Genomic DNA, 18,056 nt, shown 5'->3' with positions numbered 1-18,056 from the left:
CGGGGCTAACTGCAAAAGAGGGGGCAGCTTTGGTCACAGGCTCTCTTCCCTTGGGCACGTATCTGGGTTCGTCCTCTCCCGGGACCTCCTGCCATGAGGAAGTCAGTCTGGCCTCTGCCCCACCTGGCCTCCACCCCACTGCATGCGTGAACCCCTGGCTCCCACTGGCCCACCTGCTCCCGGGCTATTCACGCACCAGCCATGCCGGGCTTTCTCCTCCTGCACCTCAGACAGGCCAAGCTCATTCCCCTCTCAGGGCCGCAATGGAAAACACTCTCCTCAGAAAAAGGTCACCACCTCAGAGAAGCCCCTCCTGACCACTGTGCCTTGCATTGGTTTCCTCGGGCAGGACGCTCCTGTGCTCTGAGATGACTTATGGGTCCACTTGCTAAGTAGTTGCTCCCACGGGGACATTGCAGAGACTTTGCTTTGGTCCTGCCGAACCCCCACACCTAGCGCAGTGACAGTCAGGGACGTGATGACTGCTCCGTAAATATCGGCTGCACAAACACTGACTGACCAGCTGCTGTGTGCCAGGGGTGCCCTGGGCGCTCCGTGACATGGGTGGACAGACCCAACCTCTGCCTGTAAGACACCCAGAGTCTGGGCCTACAGAGTGATGCAGTGCTTAAAGCCCAAAGCTCAGGACCAGCGGATGGCGTAGTGGTTACGTTGCTAGACTTCCACATGGCCGACCGTGGTTCGAGTCCTGGACCCGGTGGCTTCAAACTCATGCCGGGTGCATATGCATGTGTGCCCAAGATCTCGAGAGGATAATGGAGGACAAGGGGTTGCGGCATGGCCATCACCCCTGGGGGGTGATGTCTCACTTTCCCTCTCACTGTGTCTGTTTCTCTCTCTCTCCTGTGAGTGCACACGCCCTAAGGCAAAAACTTCTCAAAACAAAGAAACAAACCAAAAAACACCCCCATGCTCTGTGAGGCTGACCCACACGGGAAGGTTCTAGGTTCAAGCCCGGAGACCTCCCTGAATATGCTAGGTCACATTGGTCCACGCTGGGCCTGACTAAGGCTAGGTACGGATCCTTGTTGAAGATGTTCTCTCACTCTCTCTCTCTCTCACTCTCTCTTTCTCTCTCGCTTGTGTGTGCATGGAAATAAATAAACTTTAAAAAAGAAAAGAGATGCAGAGCCCAACCTTTGGCTCCCCTGGCACGACCTCGCATCTGTTTTCATATACTTATTTCTCTCGCGCTTCTTAATAGCACAGATTGAGAGTTTGCCTAGTCATCTATGACCTTCAAGTGGAAAGCACGCCGCCCCTTGGTACGCCTAAGATGGTCTTCAAGGCCAAAACGTCGTGGTGGCCCCTAGGGGAGTATTTCCATATTCTGATGTCTTCACGTGGGCGTGCTCCTCCTCCCACCTCACCTTTTTTCTTTTTAGATCCTTTTGATCCGACCCAGTCCCTAAAACGCTGATGTGGTAACCCAGCTGGGAGCAGGACCTGGGCCTGGCCACTTCCCTTTCTGAGCCTCGGTTTCTCCACTTGGAAAGCTGAGGGTCTAAGGGACCATGGAGGGCTGGGTTCTATGAGTTTGTGATCTTTGATTCCATACTAATTATTTCCTCTCTTCCCTCTGCCACTTAAAAAGGGGGGGGGGATCTAGAACTTTCTGAGACCCGTTGTGGACTTCGCCAGGGTCTCCGCAGGGACTCACTGTGTGCCTGCATCACCTCCGAGATGTTGAGCCCCTCACGCATCCGCAGGACGCACACGCCGTAGTTGAAATCAAAGGCGTCGCTGAGAAGAGAGGAGGCAGGGTCAGGGCCCTCAGTCCCACTCCCACTGTGCGGGGGAGGGAAACCAAGCCAGGCCCCTCCTCACACAGCTGGGCGATCCTCACAGCCTGCCCATGGACTAGCAGAGGGTGTGTATTAGCCCCATGGTAAGGGGTAACTCAGGGTCACAGACCACAGAGGTGACTGGCTGGGGTTAGAATGCGATGGCTGAGAATGCAATGGCGTGCACCAGGGTTAGCCCCGCTCAGGCAATAGGCTGTCTCCGTGGAAGGTCTGGAAAACTCAGGCCGCGAAACAATGTTCGCTGACCGCCATAGGGCCTCAGCACACACGGGACGGCCTGAGCCGGTGGGCCGAGCCCTGCCTCCCCTGGACTCCTGAACTGTGTGTCCGGGACAGGGACCTTTCAGGCCCTGGTGTTTCCAAGTGCTGGGGCTGAAAGGAGCCTGGAGACCAGGCTACCTGGGGTTGTGATTCAGCTAGAGGCAGCCGAGACGATCACCCTGAGTCACAGAAGCAGGCCCCAGGGCCCCCACACACCACCTGGTGTTCTTTTTATTAAAAAAAAAAAAAAAAAACCAACTTTGCCAGGAGTGCAGTTGCACTCACCAGAGAGAGAGAACATGAGAAAGGACCCTCCATGGAGCATGGTCGCAATGCAATCCCCTCTTCATTTCTCTCTCCTTTCGGGATTTTGGGCATGCATGCACATGACCCCTTTAAAAACCCCGGTATGTTTTTTAAGTCACTGGGTCGAGGGCTCAACTGCGTGTTCAGCCATGTGGGATCCACCATGCCACAGGCTGGCCCACAGCCTTGTGTCCCTTAATGGCCCTGCACACCGCCTCCGTGCACAAGGCAGAAGAGCAGCTCCACAGACATTCTCAGGACCTCGTATGGCCTCGGCTAAAGGAGGCAGGGTGTGGACTCCACCCTGAAACCTCAGGGCATTCAGCTCGGGGAACAAGCTTGCTTTCAAGCCTATTCTCAGTGGCACCATCTGAACGCTCTTAAGCTGGTTGCCTGTGGGTCTTCTGAAGCCCCAGGTGGGCACAAGGTTTCTATCTTAAAACCCACATTTTCAGCAACCCTGAAAAACTAGATCTGCCAACGCATGTCTGTGTGGACACACTTGGCTCCAGTCAAGTAGCAGCAGCTCTTCCCAGTTTACCACAATCCTCACTGTTCCCTATTGTCTCACAGTTGGCCCACTGCACTCTGTGTAACCTGCCTGGTCCCTGCTGACTTGGGGTCCATGACCCTTAGGTCAAAGTAGGGCATCGCCGGCCTGTTTCTTTCTCAGTTTTAAACAAGTAGACTCAACTTCTTACAGCAAACACTGTTGCTCCTCCACTTCTCAAGGTCCAGGAAACCCCAGTAGCCCAAATCAACCAAGCCCAGACCCCCGCCTGCCATGCCCAGGCTCACTGCAGGATGCCGATGTAGTCTTCTACCGTGGCTGGGTGAGCTGACTGCCAGTTCTTCTTGAACCCAACCACCAGAATGTTGGGCTTCATTCTCCCAAGACCTGCGGCCTGCCAGGGGTGTAGGAGGAAGGTGGGGGATCAGTCAGAGGGGCAGGGCTGGCGACTGGGACTCACGCCACCCAAAGCCTCCCTTCCATCCTTGCTGCAGGAGCTCAGGAAATACATTCTTCTGTTTAGGGTCTTTTCTGCCTGGACACACTCATGAGAAAGGTGTAGCTACAGCCAAAGTCATCCTCTTCTGGGTCTGGGCCAAGGCCTAGACTATTCCTTCTGGATCATCCCAGCTCCTGTTTCTCTAACAAATGGTTTCTCTAGACATGAAACTTGAGTTCGAATGTCAAGTTTAGAGTAGTCCTGGGTCATGTAATCCACACAGTTTTTCTTTTTATAAAATTTAACTTACTATTATTATTTAATTTGCTACAGGGCACATGCACTCACAAGAGAGAGAGAGAGAAAGCAAGCCACCAGGTCCAGGACTCAAACCACAGCTGGTCATGTGGGAGTCCAGTGCCTTAACCACCATGCCAACTGGGACCCAGAACAATATTTTAACACCTGCTGATCTCCCATATGGTTTTTCTACTTCTCTCCCCTTTTTAAAAGGTTTCTTCATTTAGTCTGTGAGTGAGACAGATGGAGATACAGCATCACCCACAGGTTCTTGATGCTGCAACCCACCCCCAGCTTTGACTGGTCCAGACCACAGGCACATACATGGCCAGAGTACTCAGGGAGGTCTCCAGACTTGAACGGGCACCCTTCCCATGTGGGTATCTCTTGCAGAGCATCACATTTAGGCCCTGATATTTCTTTCTTCTTTCTTTCTTTTTCTTTCTTTCTTTCTTTCTTTCTTTCTTTCTTTCTTTCTTTCTTTCTTTCTTTTTCTTTTTTTTTAGGGAGATTTTTACTTTAGAGCACGTGTGTTCATTGGTAAGATAAAGAGAGACAGAGTCAGAAAGCAAGAAATCACCCCCCAGAGGGGATGGCCATGCCACAATCTCTTCTCCTCCATTCTCCTTTTGGGATATTGGGCATGCATGCACATGTGCCCAGCGTGAGTTTAAGCCACTAGGTCTGGGACTTGAACTACAATCAACTATGTGAGAGTCCAATGACATAACCAGTATGCCATCTGCTAGTCCCTCTTTTTTCTTACTGTTTAAATTTAAAAAAATATTTTTGAGCTAAATTCACACAAAATTAACTGGTTTTTTGTTTTGTTTTGTTTTGTTTTGTTTTAAAGAGATTTTTGCTATAGGGTGCATGTTCTTGCTGGAGAGACAGAAAGATAGGAAGCAAGCAATCACTCCCCAAGGGGGATGGTTACACTGTGATCCCTTCACTTCCATTCTCCTCTTGGGATTTTGGGCATGCACACACATGCACCCGGTGTGAATTTCAAGTTGCTGGGTCTGGAATCAGAACCACAGTCAATCACGTGGGAGTTCAGCGCCTTAACCACTACACCACCTGCTGGCTTCCAGAATTAACCGCTTTGAAGTGTACACTCCATTGGCACTTCGTACATTCCTAATGTTTTGCACATTTCCAGTATCATCATCTTTATCTTCTTCCCAAATATTTTAATAAGCTTAAAAAAAAGATCCTTGTGTCTTTATTTTTTAGAAATATTTTAAAGTATTAGGGAAAAATTAAAAACTATCAGGATTTGGGGACCTGCCCCATAGACTATTGGTGAAAGGAGTCAGATCCCACAAGACTGGCCGCAGTTCAAATCCCAGCCACAGAGGCTTGATAAGCACGCTGTCATGTGTACCTGTGTGCCCCACATCCTGATAGGATGGAGAACCGGAGGGATCACAGCGCAGCCATGCCCCCTGGGGAACGTTTTCTCCCTGTGCCCCCACTCCATCCCTGTCTTTCTCTGGCAAACACATATGCCCCTTGGCAATACAAAAAGGAAAAATGAAAAGGATTCTCATATGCGGATTCGGAATTAGCAGCTGTTATTATTTTATCCACACGTTTCATTTTATACATGAGGAACCGAGCATTAAAATGAATTGCCCACTGGAACATTCCAGATCTTGATCTGAGTGGCAGTTACATACTGCTGGGGGGTGATCTCTTCATGCAAACAGTTATCAAACTGTACACTTGATTTTTTTCCCCCAGTTTACTGTATGCAAATTATCTTTAAAAAATAGAAGCAAAAACAAGAACTGGCCACAGGCACATAGTCCCCCACCAGCTTCCTCAGTCCCAGGTGCTGGGCACCCTGAGAAAGTGCCCTGAACCCAGCACATTTGGAGATGTAGGAAAAGTGGGGCTCCTGCCACAGCAAGAAGAGCTGAAACTAGACCCCAGGACTTTGCATCTGCCAAGGGGCCACGCCGAGCCGTCGGTGCTGCGGGAAGGCCCTCAGCCTACCTGCATGAGAATCTGGACTCCACTGCGGAGGTCCTCGGCGAGGACGTCGGAGTAGAAGGCCTTGACCTTCCGCTTATTCAGCCACTTGGTATGGCCGTTGGCGATAAGCCGGAGCTCGGGCATCCTCTGCTTGCGGGGCCCCTGTGGGTAGTGGGAGCAGGCAACATCCATGCACAGCCACCTCCCGCTCCACCTGTGGGGGACTTGCATCCCGGCGGTTACCCCACAGCATGGCCCTGCCCCCCTGCGGGAAACACTCACGACAAGCACGTGGCCACAGATCATCAGGCTGAGGTTCCGGGTGAAGGTACCCACGAAGTCCACCAGGGCTGGGCGGAAGTTGGGGGGCCCTGTGAGCACCAGGCACTGGGGGCTGAGAAGGGAAAAGGCCTGAGCCATCAGGAGAGGCCATGAGCGTCCTAGGAGTTCCTCTACCTCCCAGATCTCCCTGACCTCGATGTGGTCTCAGGGAAGACCCTGCACCCTTTGGGCCTCATTGATCTGCTTGGGACTCAAGGGTGACTTCCAGGGTCCCTCAAGCTCTTGGTGGCCTCCACACTGTGGCCACACCTGGTCCTTCCTGTGCAGGCCACCAAGCACTGCACCCAGTGCCCCCCACTGCCCTGCGTTGTGCAGCCCTGCCTGGTGGTGGGAAGAACAAAGATGAGGAGTATGAGGCCCATCCTCTACGATCTCACTGCCAAGGCGACGACTGTGCCACTGCGTCATTGAGAGGCCAAGGGCCTCTCGGACCACAAGACTCGACCAGAGCAGATGCCGCCAGCCGTTCCCCAGCTGTGTGACCTTGGGCCTGTTACTTAACCTCTCTGTGCCTCAGAGTCGTCATCTGTGACTGGGTTATATTTTCACGAACTTCGGAGGGTTGTCATGAGACTGTACAAGGCACTCTGGGCAGCGCCTGGCTCACAGGAAGTGCGACATCGTCCCACTATCATTTTTAGGACCCGGTGGGAAGGGGATTCCAGGTGTATAATTCTCCTCTCCAAGGAGGGGAATCCACCTTGAAGAGCACCCGGAAAAGGTTTGTCACTCGCAGCCTCCCAGGATTATTGCAGAGGGAATCACAACATCAAGTCGTCCCTACGACAGAGCATTCTCTGCTGTTGAAACTGAGGCACAGAGAGGTCCCTTGACTTGCTCGGTTCCTAGCAGGCAATGCACCCCTGGTGTGTTGGCCAGGTGGGACTCCTCCACCTCTCTGTCCTGAGTGGGGACCTTGCCAACCCTAGTCTGCCAACATCAGGTGACAGGTTTGGCTCAGATGGTCCCCAGGCAAGGTCATCACCAGCCCGGGGTCCTAGAAGGGGCCCCCAAAGCTCAGCTCACCGGTAGTTCTTGATATGGTCTTCCACCTCATTGAGACCCACCGAGTAGCTCAGGGCCAGGTTGTAGGAGCCAGCCTGCACAGAGGAGCCCCAGTTTACCTCTGAGGGCAGGGTGAGAGAGCAAGATTAGAGAGCAGTGTAAGACACCAGGCGTCTGGAGGGAGGGTGGGAGCAGGGATGTGAGTGCCAGCCCTCCCTAGACACTGAGTCCCGGGAGCAGGGCCACCTGGCAGGCGTGTAGCCTATGGAACTGTTCCTAAAGTTTGCAGGGCTGGGGACCACAGGTCACATGGCTACATATCTGAGCATTATCATCAAGGTACTGAACTCTACAGACTACCTTCTGCCTTAACCAACAGACCTTCACAGTGACCCGGAAGTCCAGGTTTAAAGCTAGAATCCCAGGCTTTCTGGGCCTTCCGTGTCCCACCCTCAGATCTCTGTCACCCTGGATCTTGGTTGGCACACACATGAACAGCCCTGCCCAGTGTCCACGCTTGGTCCATCTGTCATTCAAACAGCCACCCTTTGGCCTAGGTGTGCGTGCCATGGCCAGTCCCTCTTGGAAGGATGGCTGGGAGCATAGGCCTATGGGGGTCCTTCAGGCAGGGAATCCCAGGGTCTTGGGCACATAAAGGGTGATCCAGAACAGGATGAGCTCCATGTGGGCACCCCTTTAACTCCCTGCCCCACAGGGAGGGATGAGGCGGAAGGGACAGTATGGACCCTGAAAGCACTGAGGCTTCCAGCTGCCTGCCCAGCTGCCCGGGGTGGAGCAGCCGAGCCCCAGGCAGCCTGAGGTGCACACCTGGCTTCTTGTAGATCACGTAGAGCAGGAGGAAGAAGACAACGCCGATGGCGATGAGGGCCGCCCACCAGGTGAGGAGGAACATGATGACCACGGAGATGACCGCCCCAAACAGTGCTGCCCACTTGCTGTAGTACCGGAACGAGGGTCTCCACCCTGCAGCGGGGCACAGCTCAGTGGCACACCCAGCTCTCTGGCGCCTTCTCCTGGACCAGAGCTGCCAAGCAAGACTGGGCACCAATGCCAGCTGTGCCCACTGGCCATGGCCACCATACTCTAGTACCATCTACCCCGCCTCCTAGGGCTGGGCCTAAAGGCTCAGGGAGGACCACCTGTCCACCACGGCTGGTGTTCCATTGTGTCCTTGGGCTATGGCAAAGAGGAAGCGTCCAGTTCTGGCCAAACAAAGCCAAGGGTGTCCGACCTCAGCAACAGTGCCGGCTGCCACGGCTCAGGGGGAAAGGACATGGGCCACACCAGTGGGCCAGGCCAGGGTGCCACTCGCGACACCTGTCTCATGGCACAAACACAGGGCACCACTGCACACACTGTGGTTTTGTACAAGGCCCTTCAGTGATGGGGCTAATTAGAAAATACCTTCCTCGGGACCAGCAGTTGGCATAATGGCTATGTCGCTGAACTCCCATGTAGTCAACCATGGTTTGAGTCCCGGACCCGGTGGCTTAAAACTTACGCTGGGCATGTGTGTATGCGTGCCCAAGATCCCGAGAGGAGAATGGAGGAGAAGGGATTGCGGCATGGCCATCCCCCCTGGGTGGTGATTTCTCGCTTTCTGGCTGTCTCTCTCTTTCTGGAGAGCACACATGCCCTATAGCAAAAACCTCTCAAGAAAAAAAAAGAAAAGAAAATACCTTCCTCATTTACCTGGAGTTTTGTTTGTTTGTTTGTTTGTTTTTAATTAGCTACAGGGTGTGTGCGCTCAGAGAGAGAGAAAATGAGAAAACGCTCCCTCCCCAGGGAGTATGGTCACGCTGCAGTCCTTTCTCTTCCATTCTCTTCTAGGAATTTTGGGCACATGTACACATGCAGCAAACTTGTTTTTCAAACCTCCAGGTCTAGGACTTGAACTGCTGTGCTTTCAGTCAGCCATCTGGGATCCAGCCATTTTAACTACCATACCACTGGTTGGCCCCAAAAGCTTTGCTTTGTTTTTGTTTGTTGTTGTTGTTGCCAAAGGGTTATTGCTCACCAGAGAGAGAAAGGGAGAAATCACCCCACGAGGGGGCTTTGCACACCACAATCCCCTCTCAATTTCTCCGTCCTGTCAGGATTTGGGCATGCACGCACACATGCCCAACAGGTTTTTCAAACCACCAGGGCCAAGATTCGAACTGTAGTCATGTGGGATCCAGCTTCCTCAACAACTAAGCTATGGGAGCAGCCCGTGGCTTTTTTGTTGTTTTGTTGTTTGCCATAGGGTGCATGCACTCACTGGAAAGGAGAGAGGCGGAGTGAACCTGAGAAATCCCTCCCCAGGTTGGGGTGAGGGGGGATGGCCATGCACAATCCCTCCTCCGTTCTCCTGGGATTCTCAGAATGCACGCGTTGTGCCAGGGGTGATTTCTAAATGAATCTGTGAGCTCTGTGCTCGCTGGACTCAAACAGCGCCCCCTAGAGAACCACTGTGACAGCCCTTCCGTGGACCCTCGGTCGTTTTCTTCCCTCTGGAAATTACACTCCTGACTCGCGGGAAATTGGTAAAGGAAGGGACTGGGCAACCTCTACAGGCTGGAAACAGCACACGAATCCCTGTCAAGCACAGACTGGGCAACCTCTACAGGCTGGAAACAGCACATGAATCCCTGTCAAGCACACGGTGCCCGTACTTGCTCAAGAGCAGCTGTCTGGGGCCGGCAGGTGGTGTGCTGATTAAGGCACTATATCCCACGTGGCCAAGTGATGGTTCAAGCCCCAGACCCAACAGTTTGAAAACCACACTGGGTGCCTGTGTGTCCAAAATCCTGAGAGGAGAAGGGATTGTGGCATGGCCATTCCTACAGGGGGAGGAGGGAGGAAGGGGGTGATTTCTCTTTCTCTGTCTCTGGCAAGTGTACATACCCTGTAGCAAAAACGGAAAAACAAAAATAAACCAAAAAGCCCAGCTGCTGTTATTCGTTATTATCATCTGAACGCTCCCTTTAACTAATTGGCTTCAATAGAAGTGGCCTTGGACTGCCTGCATCCCTCAATCTGTGCCTTCCACTCCCACCCGCCTCCAAGCCCCCATCCCCCAGGGGCTCATCCTGCAGAGAGGTGAGGGGCTGCTTACCAGGCGAGTTGGTGATGGAGGCGTGGAAGCAGCTGAAGTTGATGAGGGCGTAGGAGCACAGGAAGAAGTTGGAGATGATGGGGGCGATGGTGTTGAGCTCCGCTGCAGGGACCCAGGGAGAGAGGACAGCAGCTGGGGAACTCCACTGAGGAGCTGCCTGGCACCCTCCCTATAGGCTCGGGGGTCCTAGACAGGCCCTGGAGGCTCGGTGAGTCTCAACTGTCTCACCTGTGAAATGGGTCCCTCATTTTGACACTCAAAGGGATGCTGTCTTATAAATTGCAAGCTGCCATCTTTGAAAAGGATGGAGGATAATGTGAGATTAGACCCCCTTGGGTTATGGGGTGAGCAAGGCTAATGGCTGTCCCAGTGTTCTTGTTGGGACCACAGATGACAATAAGAAATTAAGTTTGCAGCCCAGCCTCAGGGGCACGGGCAGCAGTGTGCTAAGCTGCAGTGCTGGAAGCCGCATGGCTGACGGTGGATTCCTTGTCCACCTGGGGCACACTAGGTGTGCGTGCGTGAGATGCTGATGGGCTAGAGAGCTGGGGAAATGTTTCATGGCATGATGTGACCCTGTCGAGGGTGCTTGTCTCTGTCTCTCTCTCTCTCACATGCACACACTCATGCTCTCTGTCACAAATAAAATTAGCTTTAAAAAAGAAAAAAACATTTTGCAATGTGACCCAGGACACCAGGCCTATATCGCAATTCCAATCACAGTGGCACCTCCGCTCTGTTCCCTGTCTCACTGCCACTGCCCCCGACACCCTAGAACACTTGGCAAGTGAATCCTTCTTCCACCAGCTTCCAGGGAGCCCTAAACAAGACAAACACTCCTTAGGCTCTGAGTCCCCCTGCACACAACTCCATGTAACTGTCCCATGACCCTACCCCAGAGCTCCTGAGATCTGGGACCCCCTGAACTCCAGTCCCTGCTGGGCCCCATCCATGCCCACAGCAGCCTGAAGCCACGTTAGATCACCCAGATAAAGGGACATTGAGTCGGAGCCGCGGTGCACTGTCGGGAAGCCAGCTTCTGGGCCCTGGTGAGCAGGACGTGGAGATGGGCCCGGAGCATGCCAGGCCTGCCTTGATGTGTCCATACCGAGAGTGGCCCTGCCACTGCTTTGTTTGGGTCAGGATCCAGGAGCGTCCAGCGTTCATTTGGGCGACAGTGACTAGACTTTTAGGGAGATCTTGGGGACTGCTGATGCCAGACCAAGCAGCAAGGATCTGGCCATGGCAAGAAGATGCCCAGGGAGTTTTGCCAGCCTCCTTTACCCCTGACCCCTGCATAGGGAGCAGGGACCAGGGCACATCATGTCACAGCATGGCCATTACCTGGTTTGGCACGGCCACGCCTCCCTAATGAGCTCTGCCCCGTGGCTCAGCTAATCAGGAAGTATGGGGTGTGTGAGTGTGCACACACTGCTAACCCCATATGGGCGTGCACATGTGTGGTGTGCGTGTACACACGTGGTCTTGTCCTGCCTGTCTGTGACACACCCACGATGCCCCGTGGATCCCATTCTGCAGATGAGAAAACTGAGGTCCAGGGAGCTGAAGTGCCTCGTGCGAGGTCTCACAGCTGGCTCTTTCTAAGGCACCCCTCGCCTTGAAGCGCAAGGAGTCTAGAAGCCCACGGTCTGGAAACCGGGTTTGCCCAGGTCAGTCGCTTAAAGGCTAGGACCCGGTCGTTAGCTCAACTCCTGAGCAAGGGAAGTCGGCATACCGAACGAGTCCTGGGACAGGGAAAGGGTCCGGGCAGGGACGAAGGCCAGGGCCCTGCTGAATCCAGGCAGCCCTTACCGATGATGATGAAGGCCACGGCGATGGCGTAGGCCAGCAGGTAGCCGCGCACGGGCTCCTTGTTCTTGCCGTAGCCTTTGCCGAAGAAGCCGATCAGCGGGTACAGCTGGTCCTCACACAGGCACTGCGGGCATCAAGCGCCACACTCAGCCCTGGCTGGGACCTGCTGCCTCTCCTCCTCCAGGGAGGGGAGCTCCAGCCCTGCTGGGCCCCATGCACACCCACAGCAGAACACTTGCCCGGTCTGGGCTCCGATGGCTCTCTCTGTTCAACGGGGTGACATCCCTGCCCTCCCCACCTCACCACAGCGAAAGTAACAGGGCACAACGCGGGGTGGGCTGCAGCCGGGTAGACTCGGCTGGGGGGATTGCAGGCAGGCTGCCAGGCTGTACAGGCAAGGGCCTCGGGGGGCGCAGGTGTGACGGGTGCTGCCTTCACAGTTTGCTACCCAGCCCTTTGTCCTTCCTTCCAGACACCCTGTCACATGACTCTCGGCTCTTCATAGCAGTCACCTGGGACCCTACCGCCTGGGCCTCCCAACGCAGACCCCAAGCACCACCTCAGCCCCTGTCTGCAGCCTCACCTGGAAGACCTTGGCAGCAGAGACGAGGCAGGCCAGGGCAGAGGAGAGGGTGGCCCCAAAGATGCCGGCCGTGATCAGGGGTGCAAAGCCGGACACCATGCTCATGGTCTACAGGTACAGAGGGTTCGAGAAACTCTACGGGGGCTGAGCCACGAGCCCCTCCTGTAGCACCCCAGTCCTTAACACAGGCAGAACTGGAGCCTGGAGCATTCGTTCGAATCTGCATCCCTCGCCTGGGGATCCCAGTGTGCACCCCAAGGCAGGACATAGCACAGGAGTCCCACCGAGCTCTGAGCTGCTCTCCCCAGAGCCTAGGGCCCAGCGCCCCCAGACTATCTCTACCCAGGGCTATTCCTGCCCTGAGAGGCCCTCCCTTCCCCACTCGGCTCCCTGCGGCTGACGAGCGGCAGCTTCCTGGCAGATCCCCGGTACCTGGTAGTAGTTGATGAGGCCATAGCGGCAGCTGTGCTGCTGGGCGCACTGGGTGAAGTTCCAGCCGTAGCCACAGGCCAGCCCCTCGCAGGCGCCTGCGCCCGGGGTCACCGTGTCATTCAGGACCCCAGAGGCATCACGCACCACGCAGGAACCTCCAAAGAGGGAGGAGGATGTGTGAGGTCTTCCCTCCCTCCCTTCCTCTGCCCTTTCCCACCCCCAAAATGCCGGCCACTGCAGCAGAGGCAAGACGCCTCAGATGGGGCAGCTCTTCCTTCATCACGCCATGATGATGCGAGCTCACACGCAGGCGTGCTTGCGGCGCGCCAGGCACAGGCTAAGAGGCCATCGCCATGCTCCTGGGAAGCTGGGGTTGCTATGACTTTTCTGTTTGATTCCATTTTACAGAGGCACTGCGAGCTTGACTGACAGGCTCAAGTTCACAATGTCTTCCCTCCAACGGAGACCTGGGTCTCAAACCCTGAGCCCCAAGCTAAGTCCCCTCACAGGTGGTCACCGGGAGCAAATGGTTCTGGGAGGCTGAGTTCAAGGAAGAGGTTAACAGCCCAGGCCTGGGTGCAAAGCCCAGCTCCATCACTCAGTGGCTGTGTGACCTTGGGCAGGTCACTCAACCTCTCTGAGCCCTTGTGTCCTCCTCTGGAAAATGAGGAAAATGCAGGAGCTCCTAAGTTCAATGTGATAGGCACGTAAAGAGTTGGGCTATGGGAAGCCAGTTGCTAGAATTGTCATCATCATTCTTACTCCTAGGGTCGGACCCTGACCTGTCAGAAGCACCTTCACTCGTGAACCTGTAACCCCAAGAGCTACAGGGACCGAAGGAGGCTGGGCTCAACCCTTGCCTCGTCCCCACCACCAACGATCACCACTAGGTGGCGCAGCAGTAGGGCCACGGCTCCACTTACTAGAACCGCAACGTCCTCCTGGCCCGGCTCTGTTAGTGGAAGCCCACCCCATGATGCCCTCTAGTGGCTGGGACTCGTGGGCGCTGCAGGGCGGGCATGGACTTCCTGTTCCTGCTGGCCAGCTACTTACCGATGGTGGCTGAAATGGCCAAGTAGGAGACGGTGGTCCAGAAAATGGCCATGAGTGTGCCCTTCGGGATGGCCACAGCAGGGTCCTGTGGGAGGGAGGGACCACGGAGGTGTCAGCCTCTGGGCCTCTGGGCCTCCCTCCAGGCTCTTGACCCCTGCCAGAGGCCAGGGAAGGCAGCAACCTCCAACGTGGGCCTTCAGAGCCACCTTCCCAGGGAACGTCGTTCCCCCAGGCACTGCAGCACCGCTGCACAGGATGTGGCGAAGGCTGGATCCGCACCGAGCTTTAGGCCAGCAGCCAGCTAGCCAGCAGCCCTCGCAGTGAGCGTGGTGAGTCGCTAGGCACCAGCTGACGTGTCTTGTCCCACGGCAAGAAACAAGAGTGGAAGGCAAGCCCCCAACCTCCTCTTCCCACTCCCAGGAAGAAATCTCTGCTTGAATTTTCCTAGCAGTAATAAGCTCAGGCCAGCTCTGTGACATAGGGGTTACGGGAGCTGGAGCCCGCATGGCCGACTGCACGGTTCAACTTCTGCACCCAGTGGCTTAAAAAACATGTCGGGCACATGTGCATGTGTGCTCAGAACTGCAAAAAGATGGAGAAGTGGAGAAGGGATACGCCATTGGGAGGTGCTTTCTCCCGCTCTCTCCCTCTCTCTGTCTCTCTCTCTGGCGAGCACACAGATGCTTCTCCCTGACGTAAATTCCTGAGATGTTTCCGGCTGGTGGGGAAACTGAGGGCAGGAAGGCTCGCCGGACTTCTCGTGGCTCTGGTCCTGACCCTCCCCAGACCCACAGGATGGGAATTTTGCAGCAAGTTCAAGGCAGGCTCCACCCTCCAGGCACAGTCCCCGGTTCTGGGGAAGGCCATGTCGGCCAAGGAAGTGGATGCGAAACTCCCACCTTTCCCTCACTGCCCATTCGCAGCTGACCTCACACACAGAGAGGCCAAGTCAAAGGGCGGGGTCTCAGGGGGCGAGGGAGGGTGTGGCAGGCCAGAAAAAATGGGGGCAGAGGTTCAGAGCTGGAGGGAGGCTGGAGTACCAGGAGCTCCCAGCTCTGCTGTGATCTCGGCTTTAGGGACCTCGTAGCCACGGTCCTGGAGCCCCACATACCAGGACCTCTGGGTCTCCCTCCAGGGAGCATCCCTGACCCCAAGGCCAACAGACCAGGCCAGCTCCTGCCCTACTCTGAGTGGGCCGAATCATGTCCCCACAAATTCACATCCACCTGGAACCACAGCGTGTGACCTTATTTGAAAACTGGGTCTTTGCAGGTGTGATGGGCTAAGATGACGTCATCCCAGAGCAGGGTGGACCTCCAGTGCAGTGTGTCCTTATAAGATGGACACAGAGGAGAAAGGGGGCCATGTGAGGACAGAGGCCCGGGTCAGAGTGACGCAGCTACCAGACCAGAAATGCCAGAAGGGGTGAGGCAGGATCGCCCCCAGAGCTTGAGAGGGAGCACAGCCCCCTCACACCTTGATTTGGGGCTTCCACGCTCCTGAACGCTGAGAGGATACATTTTCATTGTTCTAACCCACCCAGTTTGTGGCACTTTGTGACAGCAGCCCCAGGAAATGCCTCTGCCAGCCCTCAGCCCCATCTGTACCACATCCTGCTCTGAGATCTCAGACCCCGCTCCCAAGTCAGGCAAAGCGGATCTCTCTCTCAGCCCGTGCCTTCCTAGCTGTGTGCTTTGGGGGAAGCGCCTAACGTCTCTGAGCCTCAGCACCCCCACCTGCAGAACGGGAAAATAACCTGGCCTTACAGCAAGCGCCGGCGAATGTCAGCTGATAGATCCGTGAAGGTGCTGCGCACGGGGACGTGTCCCGGGACAACCCCAGAACTACGCGGTGAAGGTGGTTGTGATAAGTTGGGGCCTCTCTGTTCTAGACACTTGCGCCCCAGCCCCTCGGCACCTGTGTGGCCCGGGGCGAGCCCTTGCACTTCTCTGAGCTTGGCTTGCTCACCTGTGTCATGGTAAAAATGACCCTGACGCCAACTAGCTCAGCACCGTGCTGTGCCGGGCATCGTGCTAAGCTCTTCGGGGAATCAGCTCATCGAATCTCACTGCTCCCTGCAAGGCAGGGGCGGTGGGAGCCCACCTTACGGCTGGTGAAACGGAGGCCCAGAGGGATTTTTGAGGGACTTGCCCAGTCTCACAGTGAGGGTTCCACAAACGAGAGCTGCTCTGTTGCTAAAGATGCTGCCCCGGAGGACAGGCAGGGGCCCAAGTCCAAGAGCAAGGGCCCCTTTAAGGCTTAAGGGCATTTAGGACAGAGTGAAGCTGCCGGCCTCGGCCGGCTCCCAGACAGCTGCCGGCCCCAACACCTGTACGCTGGGCTGGCCAGCAACCGAGGAGCTCGAGGAAGCATCTACCAGACAGATGAATTCCCAGGCAATATTCTGCAGTGGGGTTTGGGGTGGACCAGGCTCTCTGAGTACAGCCTAACTTCTGCAGGGACCTCAGGACAGGTGGACCAGGCCTCTGCTGGCTGCTCCCCAGGGAAGGGAGAAAAGCTGGACAAACACAGTCCCTCTCTGATTTCCCTCATCCCCAGAGAATTTCCAGTTTGAGCCAGGCCAGCTTCAAGATTGCCCCATGCATGATCTTTAATTCATTTGCAAAAAAAGCATCAAGGACACCTTCCAAGGGGGACCGGAGGCTGGGGTGAAAGGGAACCGTGAGTACCAGCGCAGCTCCCAGCTCCATGCCGACCACGCCTGCCTGCCAAGGCCTGTGATCCTTCTGCCCACAGCGGCTGCCCCAGCTTCTCAGCTTTCCCCGCCCAGCTCTAGCCCCACCTCCACCCAGAAGTTTTGTTGGAGCCTCTGCCAGTACAATCTCTCCTCCTCCTTCACTGTCCAGCTCTTCATGCTTCTGCCTAGCACTGAGTTTCACCACTAGTCAGTCAACCAACGTGGACCAAGCACCTACTGTGTGTCAGATGCTAAGCTGGAAATAGGGACACAGAGATAGGCCGACATTATGCTAGGGACACTCTGACAGAGGACCTGGGAGAGGTATTAGAGAAGGTGTTTGAGAGGAACCGAACTTTTGAAGTTAACAAAATCAAGGATCGGGACCAGCAGTTGGCATAATGGCTATGTCACTGGACTCCCATGTAGTCAACCGCAGTTGGAGTCCCGGACCCACTGGCTTAAACTCATGCCAGGTGCATGTGCGTGCATGCCCAAGATCCCAAAAGAAAAATGGAGGAGAAGGGATTGTGGCGTGGCCATCCCCTTGGGGGATGACTTCTCGCTTTCTGTCTCTCTGTCTCTCTCTGTCTTTCTGGAGAGCACATGTGACCTATAGCAAAAAGAAAAAAAAAAAAACAAAACTCTAAAAAAAAATTCAAGGATAGTAGGGCCAGCAGGTGGCATGGTGGTTAAGGGTGCTGGACTCCCACATGGACGACCATGGTTTGAGTCTTGGGCGTGGTGACTCGCTTTCTCACTCTCCCCCCAACACACGTTCTGTCCTTCTTTGATCAAATTAAAATAAATAAGTAACTAACTAAATAAATACAGCTAAATAAACCATTCTTTAAAAAAAAAAATCAAAGGTAGGGAGTCACAAGTAAAGAGAACAGCATAGGCAAACATGTGGAGGAGGAACAGGGTCACACAGACAGAGCAGTGTCTCCTCAAGGCTGGAGCAGGGGTCACGAGAGTAGTGACCGTGGTCAGGAGAAGGCTGGACAGATGGGCTGGCACCCTGAATGCTGAGCCTAAAAGCCCACCTGCAACAAGGCAGTGGAATGCCCCGCGAGGGTGTCTGTCCACCCACGATGCACACAAGAAGGTCCAGCAGTGGCATGGAGGTTAAAGCGCTGGATACCCCATGGCCAGCTGCGTGGTCTGAGTCCTGGACCTGGTGGCTTAAAAATCAAGCCAGGCTGGGAGCCAGCAGTTAGCGTAATGGCTATGTCGCTGGACTCCCACGTAGTCGACCGCGGTTCGTGTCCCGGACCCGGTGGCTTAAAACTCACGCCGGGCGCATGTGCGTGCGTGCCCAAGATCCCGAGAGGAGAATGGAGGAGAAGGGATTGCGGCGTGACCATCCCCCCTGGGGGGTGATTTCTCG

The 18,056-nt window shown here is 55.2% G+C and overlaps 1 protein-coding gene across 1 annotated transcript in view; it reads right to left on the bottom strand.

Moving 5' to 3' along the window:
• SLC12A3 (solute carrier family 12 member 3) overlaps positions 1 to 18,056 on the bottom strand; it is a 50,271-nt gene that overhangs the window by 22,262 nt on the left and 9,953 nt on the right. Inside the window, 11 exon segments of the mRNA XM_006148402.3 lie at positions 1,682 to 1,764; positions 3,192 to 3,298; positions 5,645 to 5,785; positions 5,906 to 6,017; positions 6,992 to 7,091; positions 7,799 to 7,954; positions 10,089 to 10,190; positions 11,901 to 12,024; positions 12,484 to 12,591; positions 12,916 to 13,070; positions 13,969 to 14,053. Of these exon segments, the coding sequence (XP_006148464.2) occupies positions 1,682 to 1,764; positions 3,192 to 3,298; positions 5,645 to 5,785; positions 5,906 to 6,017; positions 6,992 to 7,091; positions 7,799 to 7,954; positions 10,089 to 10,190; positions 11,901 to 12,024; positions 12,484 to 12,591; positions 12,916 to 13,070; positions 13,969 to 14,053 (1,273 nt within the window).

Source organism: Tupaia chinensis, unplaced genomic scaffold (genome assembly GCF_000334495.1).
Source record: "Tupaia chinensis unplaced genomic scaffold, TupChi_1.0 Scaffold000235_1, whole genome shotgun sequence".
In the NCBI taxonomy this organism is placed as follows: domain Eukaryota; kingdom Metazoa; phylum Chordata; class Mammalia; order Scandentia; family Tupaiidae; genus Tupaia; species Tupaia belangeri.
This window is presented reverse-complemented; position numbering and strand designations above follow the sequence as displayed.